This window comes from Ictalurus punctatus, chromosome 14, assembly GCF_001660625.3.
Source record: "Ictalurus punctatus breed USDA103 chromosome 14, Coco_2.0, whole genome shotgun sequence".
Taxonomy (NCBI): domain Eukaryota; kingdom Metazoa; phylum Chordata; class Actinopteri; order Siluriformes; family Ictaluridae; genus Ictalurus; species Ictalurus punctatus.
The window spans coordinates 6,650,163-6,660,192 of NC_030429.2; the positions used below are offsets into that span (position 1 = coordinate 6,650,163).

The following is a 10,030-nucleotide window of genomic DNA, read 5'->3' on the forward strand; positions in this document are numbered from 1 at the left end:
GTTGCGAGTTCAAATCCCAGCACTGCCAAGCTGAAACTGTTGTGGAAATGACCAATGCTCTGCATCTTTATCTGCTCGGTTCAAACTTCTGCCAAATTAATAGATCTAAATGTAGATAAAAACAATAATTATAGATAACTACTGATGTCATCAACATCCTTATTTCCATACTAGTGTATCTGGGCAGTGTTATATATCAAAATTTTCTGAGAGTGACTTGATGTCTCGAAATTCACATCCCAGCTTCCCTTGAGTGATTTTCACTCATAAATCTCTCACCTGTCTTGACTTGACTTGAACTGAACTCTACATGTAACTCACCCTGCCAGAATGAGACATGATAGCATGACTACTTGTAGGACACTGGACAGAGTGTTCAGTATGACATCTCAGTAATAAGAGACTGTAGTGTGGTTGTAATATGACGTACGAGTGTTTATGCTAACCTGCTCCAGAATATAAGTTCCCAGGCCTACTGGAAGGCTGACTGTGCGTCTTTGACTATCCAGACCAGATCCCCCACACCTCCAGTGCTGTAAATTCAGGAGTTTTCAGAAAGGCCACTTTGTTGCAGCAATAGGCAGTCATGTTTCAGGTGCAGCCGTGCCTGTCGGGGCCTTGTAAAGCCTGTTTATAGATCTCCAGCCCAGTGACGGCACGGTCTGGGCCAAAACGTAGGGGAGCTTATTTACGGTGAGACACAGAGAGAGGGAGAGAGACGGAGAGTTTTTCCCAGGCAGGCCTGTGGGATTCTGCAGCAGTATGAAGGACGTGCTTGCTGCCTTGGCATGGCTTGGCGCCAAGGCCATGCCACACACCCTGACAGCTTTATGTGCCAGTTTCGTGGAGCGCTCTTCAGATTATTGCTGCTGGATCGGATCAGCATTAGGGCTTGTTTTTTTTTCCTGTTAAAAAGAGCAGATTCTTAGAATCAGTGCCTGCTTGGACCCCACAGTAGCATGATTAATGCCTGTGTACTCTCTGGTGTCAAATAATCACAGCTTGTATATAAATCCAGGCATAGTGTCAAGCAGATTTGGCCATACATTTACTGTGTAATAGTAATGTAATGTATGGACAAGGTAAATGGAGAAAATTAACTACAACCCAAATTCCAAAAAAGTTGGGACACAGTGTAAAATGTAAATAAAAACAGAATGCAATGATTTGCAAATCCCATAAACGCAAATGTTATTCACAATAGAACATAGAAACCATATAAAAAGTTTAAACTGAGGAAATGTACTATTTTAAGGAACAAATAAGGTAATTTTGACGTTGATGGCCACAACACGTCTCAAAAAATTTGAGACCGGGGCAATAAAAGTCTGGAAATGTAAGTGTTACTAAAAAGAAACAGCTGGAGGAACATTTTGCAACTAATTAGGTTAATTGGCAACAGGTCAGTAACATGATTGGGTATAAAAAGAGTATCTTAGAGAGGCAGAGTCTCTCAGAAGTAAAGATGAGATGGAATCTGGATGGAAGCATATGTTGCTCTAAAACCTGTATATACCTTTCAGCATTGGTGATGTGAAAGCTTCCCATTCCATAGGCACTAATGCACCTCCATACCACCAGAGGTGCAGGAACTGAGTGCTGATAAAAAACCGGATGGTCCCTCTCCTAGGGCACGGTGGTTAGCACATTCGCCTCACACCTCCAGGGTCAGGGGTTTGATTCCCGCCGTGGCCCTGTGTGTGTGGAGTTTGCATGTTCTCCCCGTGCTGCAGGGGTTTCCTCCGGATGCTCCAGTTTCCTCCCCCTGACCAAAGACATGCATGGTAGGCTGATTGGCGTGAGTGTGTCCTGCGATGGATTGGCACCCTGTCCAGGGTGTACCCCGCCTTGTGCCCCATGCTCCCTGGGATAGGCTCCAGGTTCCCCTGTGACCCTGAAGAGGATAAGAGGCATAGAAGATGGATGGATGGTCCCTCTCCTTTTTAGTTTAGAGGATGCGGTGTCCATGATTTCCAGAAAGAATAAAGAATTTTGATTTGTCTGACAGTTTTCCACTTTGCCTAAGTTGATTTTAAATGAGCTTTGGGCCATAAGACGTTGGTATTTCTGGATCACATTCACATACAGCTTCTTCTTTGCATGATGAAGCTTTAACCAGCATTTGTGGATGGCACGGCGAACTGTGTTCACAGACAATGAGTTCTGGAGATGTTTCTGAGCCCATGCAGTTATTTCCATTACATAATCATTCCTGTTTTTAATGTAGTGCCGCCTGAGAGCCCGAAGATCACGGGCATGCAATATTGATTTTCACCCTTGTTCCCTTGCGCACATTTTATGTTAATATTATGTACTGTAGATGATTTTATGTTGAGGAACATTATATTGAAATTGTTCCATAAATTGTAGATGCAGATTATTGAACCTCTGCCCATCTTTACTTCTGAAATACTGCCTCTCTAAGACACTCTTTTTATACCCAATCAAGTTACTGACCTCTTGCCAATTAACCTCCAGCTGTAACACTTACTTTTCCAGTCTTCTGTTGTCCCTGTCCCAACTTTTTTGAGATGTGTTGTGGCCATCAAATTAAAATTTATCTTATTTTTTTTTCTTAAAATGGTACATTTCCTCAGTTTAAACATTTCATATGTTCTATTGTGACTAACATATGGGTTTATGTGATTTGAAAATCATTGCATTTTGTTTTTAATTACATTTTACACAGAGTCCCAACTTTTTGGGAATTGGGGTTGTTAATTTGCGACAGAGGGATACTTAATATGTACTTTAAACGTGTACTGCTTTCTGAGGAGTATTGACATACTGACGCTAAATACTGGTACAATTTTAAAATCTTCTTGTAATGAGATATGACTTCAGTAAGTAATTTATCACAATAGTTCAGTACATAGATTGGGTGAAATTTCAGACATAACATATGACCATGTTACCATTATCCGTAATAATTTCAAATATTTAATTGCAAATCATTAAAATACCTTTCATAGAGAATGCATGCATAAGTAGAAAATCCAACATCGCAGCCATAAATGAAAAGGTCTTAAACTGTCTAATCTGTAATGTACCTTTACATACCTCAACCTCTTAAGTTAAATGTAAATGCAAACATTGCAAATGTTTAACGGTCAGGTTTTTTTATTTTATTTTTTATTAAGAATGTCCACAGTGCCCGACAGAAGCTTGTTAGAAGCATTTTTCCCATAATATAGTCCAGTCCAAGACTAGATTTAATCTGGAAATGCAACAATAAAACTTCACAACTTTAGTCTGTATGCAGTACTGTTGGCAGATAGTGATAGACTGCGCCAACAAAAATGGCCAAATTATGCAGTTAAATGGTTAAATGGTGTAATCTGTGTCTCTGTACTCCTTATGAAACCCTTCTACAGGCAGGGTTGAAGGGAATTCTCCTATGGCTGTACCAAAGATGGTATTTCCAATGGTTGTATCCATAATAGCTTTCGCTATTTGTGTAGACTTAACCTAGTTTCTAGGTCTTAGGCCAGTTTATTATGGCTCCAACCGCTGCCTCTTTTCAGTGGAGAGAGAGTGAGGGCTGCAATTTTTTTTTTCTACTTGGAACAAGTAGAGTTGTCTGAAGGGTTGGCTAGAACACAAGCAGCCTGGCTTTCCATGACACACACTCTGAGCTGCTGCTGTTTTTGTGTCAGACTAATGTGTTTGGGGTAAATCCCAAATAGTGCATAAGTGACACACAAATTAGATAATCATAGACACTTCATCATTCTGGAACTGGTGAGTGATTGCGTTTTCTTTATGTTAGCAACCACAGTGTGTGTGCATGTGTGTGTGTGCATGTGTGTGTGTGTGCATGTGTGTGTGTGTGTGTGTGTGTGTGTGTGTGTGTGTGTGCATATGACCTAGGGGTGTGTGTATTCAAGCATCCTAATTTTTAACACAAATTAAAATATTCATAGAATACTTAGTGGTTAGCACATTCGCCTCATACCAGCAGGGTTGGAGGTTCGATTCCCGCTACTTCCCTGTATGTGTGAGGTTTGCATGTTCTCCCTGTGCTGTGGGGGTTTCCTCCGTATAATCTGGTTTCCTCCCCCAGTCCAAAGACATGCATGGTAGGCTGATTGGCATGTCCAAAGTGTCCATAGCGTATGAATGAGTGTGTGAGTGTGTATGTGATTTTGCCCTGCGATGGACTGGCACCCGATCCAGGGTGTACCCAACCTTGTGTCCAATGCTCCCTGGGATAGGCTCCAGGTTCCCCGGGACCCTGAAGGATAAGCAGTATAGAAAATGAATGGATGAATGAAAGTATTTGTGTACACTCTTCTTATTTTATGTGCCACACCTGGAAATTACTGTACACTTTATATTTAATCAACAAGTATTCCAAATTACAATACACACAAAATTTCATACTTTAAAAAAACAAACAAAATATGTTACATATCTACAGTTTGATTGTAGTAGTTGAAATAATGTAGCTATTACAACAAGCATTTATTTATTATGTATACTATATTACATATAGTAATACTATATTACATATAGTATAACTGTACTGCATACAATGGCTATATTTATACATGTCTGTGTGATTATAGATATATATGCATTTATATGTACATTTTATATTTAAACATTGCATAAAGAATAAAATAAATAACTTACAGGGGGTATGCTTACGAAATAGAAATGCTAAGTTAGAGTCATGTGTCAAGAACAAAAGGACCTATGATCTGCAGTATCAAAAATGAGCTACATCACGAATACCCTGCAAAAGTAAACAAACAGTCTGGGAGATCTGGAATGACCGCTGGAAGGGAAAAGGACAAGAGGAGAGCTTCACTGGGCCTGTTACTTAGTCTGTGCTTAGGGGATCTTCACCTCCGGATGTCAGTGTTCTCAGGGTCCTCCTGCTCAGCCATCGTGGCATCGAGGCTTGCACGCCGTGCACCCTGACCACGACTTCTTGGATGGGCACTCGAGCCCCCTTTGCCAGGCTTTTCTTTGTCTGCTTGGCGCGGACCTTTAGGATGCTCGTGTTGACTTGCATGGCGCTCCTGGTTGCCAAGGGGGGGTGGCGATGAGCAGAAGCTTAGGCTGTGGCAGAGCGCACCCCAGTTTTGCTCACATTGTATCCGGACACTTCTGCTAATCGCCTCCTTCACTTCTTCACCACAGGCTAGTAAGATGTTCACCAGTTCCACATAGGGCCTGAGAGAGAGAGAGAGAGAGAGAGAGAGAGAGAGAGAGAGAGAGAGAGAGAGAGAGAGACAGAGAGAGAGAAAACATTGTGCCTCTAGGACCATGTTGCAAAATATAACACCAAATAGTGCACATTTTGGACCACGTGGAATTCTGGAGCTTCTGGCCAAAGACTGGAACTCAGTACGCCAGCAAAAAGAAACGAGCGAAGCAAGCCACTACACTGGAAGGTTATGTCACCGTACCGATGACAGCATGGACCTTCCATGAGACTCTACAAAGACCCATTTAACACTCTTCTGACTTAAACCCTCCCATTATGCAAGCCTGTTCACAAACATGGGGTTGAAAAACAGATTTGCCCAAAAAAATGAACGCTTTGCTTCTGTCCAGTTATATTTAGCTGCTGATTTTTTCAACTTTCTTAGAAGAAATATCTTTCCAAACATAAAGCAAACGTGTAGGTTTGGACACCCCACAGTCTTTTTCTTATGCAAATGAAAGTGCACAGAAATGGGGCATTTCATAGAAAGTGGCTTTGTTGGTTTGCTTGGCAGGTTCATTAAGCAGCACTCCATGTAAAGGAAGGAACAGGTTGAAAGACTGGCCTGTAACTGTGTGTGAGCACTCACCCTTTTGGGAGCAAGTCCTGGAAGTGGATCATCTCTACAATGACATTAACGTTGTCCTTAGCTGCCGCACACAAGTTATGCTTTGTGTAGCATTCTCGCTGAAGCTGGAACACCATGTCTTTTATGGCCAGGCACTTTCGACTGATGCAGCTGAATTTGTGCCTCAGGCCATGGGCCATGCATTTTAGTGCATCTTTGATGAAAGACTTGCCCTGCAAACACACAAGATGAAATTTTCTCCTGTTGCTTAAGTGTTCAGCAGACCTCTTGCACAAGATAAAATTTTGTCACCCCTGCCAGCATTGCAATACACACACATTATTCTCAAGCAGAGAGCCCCCTGCATCTGCTTGGTTAACATGAACCAATGCAATTCCTGCAATGCGAGTTAAGAGCTCATTTATGTTTCAACACAAAGTTTAAGACCCCTCTGTGATGCAGAACAGGCCATGTCTTGAGGCTATGTTTCAGGCCAAAAGCTTTCTGCTCTGAATCCACCTGCAGCTTGTGAAACCGGAGCCGAGGCTAAGACCACCTGCCACTGGGGGACATGACCTCTCTGAGAGAGCAGAGTAGCACTCAGGGATCAAGAGACATTTCATTACCTGGGAGTCAAACTTCCCGGCATTGTGCAAGAAGGTCAGGCAGATTTCCTGCAGTCCCCGGATTTCACACGAGTTGTTCTCGAAGCACTCGAACACGCCGCAGCCCACATCTCCAGCATTCACCAGACAGTGTTGGATCTCGGCTAAGACAGCAAAAAAGAGCGAGAATGTGATTTGTCACTTTAGAAAAGACAGACATTTGACTAAAGTCGAATCTTAAGATTCCTTTTATCTTATACCCTGAATGCACTTTCGTACTTTCAACTTTTCTTTTATACAAGATTACTACTTTTTAAAGGGCTTGCTGAGTTCGGAGAGCAATAAACCTAAATGACACATGAGTATGTATATACGACACAACCTTTCGCCTCATATGTTTTGAAGAAGATCACTTAGTGCCTATTTTAGGTTTTGTTTCTCAACTGAAAATGCAAGAACTGTACTTAGAGGACAGATTTAGCACAGAGAGAGAGCGCGCAGCTGAGGTAATTAAGGTATGCTATTAAAGTCAAACTGGGAGGCATCTGGCAGTGAGTGTCTGAGCTGTGGAAAACCAAGGTTAACTGTATGGGGGGCAGGATGAAATTATGTTTCTCACTTTAGAGAAAGGCTGTAAAACTGCAGAAGAAACCCAATGATGTCGGAAACTCACAGAAGAACAGGTAGTTTGGATGTGAAAGTGTGATGGTGACTGACATGGGCTGGTGGAGCAATGCAACCGCCTTTCCACTCTTGTTATTAAAAGCCTCAGGAAGGCTTGCATACTGCAAAGAACCCTAATAGTAGTCACTGATTTTGATTCTCTAATGTATGGCGATAGATGAGCTCACATTTTCGTATTCTGGTGCGCAAGATAAAATCATTCACCCAGCAGACAAGTGGCTAGCAAATAAGCCAATACTGATTCAATGACACATTGCGTATACAGTACATGTTTAAAGCCTATCGAAGAAGGCTGGTTTCAGTTTGTGCCTCTGGGAAGAACGTGTAAAGGTTCTGCAAAGTAGAACGCAACAACAGAGTGGCTTTCTGTCAGAAAAGATTACAAGCAGAACCATTTAAAAAATCCTACACCCATTAGCCAATGGGGACCTCTTGAGGAGTGTAGCAGTTTTCAGTTAGCCATTTAGTGATTTGAAACATAAGAAAAGCTCTGTGTACAAATATGCAGATGAGCAGGCTTAATAGATGTCATTAATAAATGTCATTACATGCTTATTATACATTATAATAATTATATATTATATATTATCATTATATCATTATTATATATTACACACACTCAGAAGAAAATTATTTAAGTCAGGTTTTAAGATATAACTTCTTATCACGTGGGTGATAGCTCAAGGGTGTATCTTTTTTAAATTTAGTAGGTCATGTCATTTAATGTATATGATTAGTCCTTAAGGACTGTGGTTGTAAGAACTTTTGGGGGGGGGGAATACATTTTCAGGGGAAAAACATCCCTTGTGACATCCTAAAGGGTCCTTCTTTTTGTCCCTACGTGGGAAGTTTTCTATGAAGACTTCTACAGAAACTGATTAGAACGTTAGAACTGTTAAGCATCCAAGCAGCCAAAGAACCCATGCGTGTATAAAAGTGTGGCATTAATTGGCTTAAAATGGACCTCAAACAGTCCAGTGTATAGCTGCATTATTATTGTAATACTACTGGTGGATAGCGGTGTTCTCTATGACTGCAGCATTTCTTCTTTAAGATCGGGTGTGTGTGCACGATGCATTATTTTTGCACTGAGAAGCCTTTAATCGCTCGTTATTAACGCGTGATGACTTCGCGCGCAGCGCTCTGTCCGTGATGAAGATCGGCGCGCGCCTAGGAAAACTGAGACTCTCGGTCGGTCCGCGCTGCTTGTGTTGGCGCGCGCGGGGAATGCGCTCGGAGCGCGCGAGCCTGCCGCAGCTTTGCATCGGGTTACAAGACTCGATCTAGGGAATCTGCACCTACCTACCTACCTACCTACATACATACATACGTCCATACATACATACATGCATACATACATACAAACATGCCTACCGTGCACGGCTGCTGTAAATCATCTCCTGCCTCCAACTCCCTGCAGCGACCCTTCTGATCAAATTCAAGTCCAACAGAATGATATCAGGATTCAGTGTTTATTGCTGCAGGAGGTGTCGTGTCGTGCTCTCGAAAAGTTATGCAAATCAGTCTGGCTGACATGAGTAAGGCTTATCGCGTGTAACCTGAGGATTCATTGCATCACTCACGTAGCTCGCGTGCTGCTCCAGGAAAGTTGCGCCTATTGATTTGACTTCCAAGTGAGTGCGCGACGTTTCATTGATCAGAGAGAGAGAGAGAGAGAGAGAGAGAGAGAGAGAGAGAGAGAGAGAGAGTTTCGCTTGACATCTAAGAATAAGGCTTAGTAATTCCTAGAATGCGGCTACCATGGGCTTTTGCAGAATGCAGACACTAGTACGTGGAAAATGAAAGGCACGCACTAATAAACACCCTTAAAAAACAACCGTATACATTACCTCTCATTCGCCTACCTTGCGCCGCGCTATTAATAGTTTACGAAGCTATTGGATTTCCCCATCTCTGTGTACCTATTTACAACGTGATAGTCTTTCCTCGAGATCGGAAAACGCAGCGTGGCCATTTTCCGATCAATTAACCTGTTTTGCTCCGATATGGCGCGCCACGGAACGGGACGGTTACCGTGGCATTTAGTAACGCAGGCTCCTTCCACTTTTGTGCAAATGTTTAAAAAGAAATAATAATTTAAAAAAAATAATAAAATCATCCATAAAATCATGTGACAGTTTTAAGAGTTATTATTTTGACTCCTGTTTGGCTGATTGTGTCCCATCGTGTCTTACCTGTGTTGTGTAAGGAGAGTCGTCCTTTCTGGTTTGGGCTTGCCGCTTTTTCCGGGTGACTTTCGTGAGCGTCGGTAGCGTCTGTTCCGTCCGTCAGCGCGATCACCGAGAGAACGAGGAGCGCCACAGCGAATCTGGACAACATTGTGTATTAATTTATTTATTTTCCCCCCTCGAGACACCTTGGATAATCGAGTTTCTCAGAGACGCGAGGTGTTTGTGTATGCTGGTGTGTCTCTGTCGGGAATGAGCACGCTGAAACGGGATGGATGCTGCCTATATCTCCCGCGGCACGGCCTGTCAGTGTTGATGAATCGGTCGAGCAGGTGTTGTCACGTCGCCGTGGCTCAGCGACCAATCAGAAACGCCGACAACCACGGCCAAGTTTTGGTAGTGTGTGTGTGAGTGTGTGTGTGTGTGTGTGCGCGTGCGTTGGGGGTGGAGGGGTTGTAGAGGGTGGAGGGTATACGTGTGTGTGTGTGTGTGTAAGGGGTCGGGGGGTGGTGAGGGTAGGTTGGTGCAAGGAGGTGTGTCCCTGGCGAAAGTTGCCCCAGCGCGCCATAACAAAACTAAAGTCGACTCATGAACTGTGTGCGCGAGCGGGCGCGTGTTTATCTCCCTTGAGGAATGTGCCTAAAGTTACCATTTTATTATTTGGCACATTGCAGGTTACTGGTGACTTTCTCACAGTCTCACTTTACAGAGACACATACAGATAATCCTCTTCATAAGAATACTTCTGTATGATCAAAGTGACACGTTT

The 10,030-nt window shown here is 42.8% G+C and overlaps 1 protein-coding gene across 1 annotated transcript; it reads right to left on the reverse strand.

Moving 5' to 3' along the window:
- Window positions 1–2,985: 2,985 nt before the first annotated feature.
- On the reverse strand, window positions 2,986–9,705 carry stc2a (stanniocalcin 2a). The gene is made up of 5 exons (XM_053685955.1): window positions 9,268–9,705; window positions 6,410–6,552; window positions 5,805–6,016; window positions 4,852–5,181; window positions 2,986–4,234 (listed from the first exon to the last, which is right to left on the reverse strand). The coding sequence occupies exons 1-5, from the start codon at window positions 9,410–9,412 to the stop codon at window positions 3,982–3,984; spliced, it is 1,083 nt and encodes a 360-aa protein (XP_053541930.1). The 5' UTR covers window positions 9,413–9,705; the 3' UTR covers window positions 2,986–3,981.
- Window positions 9,706–10,030: the final 325 nt, after the last annotated feature.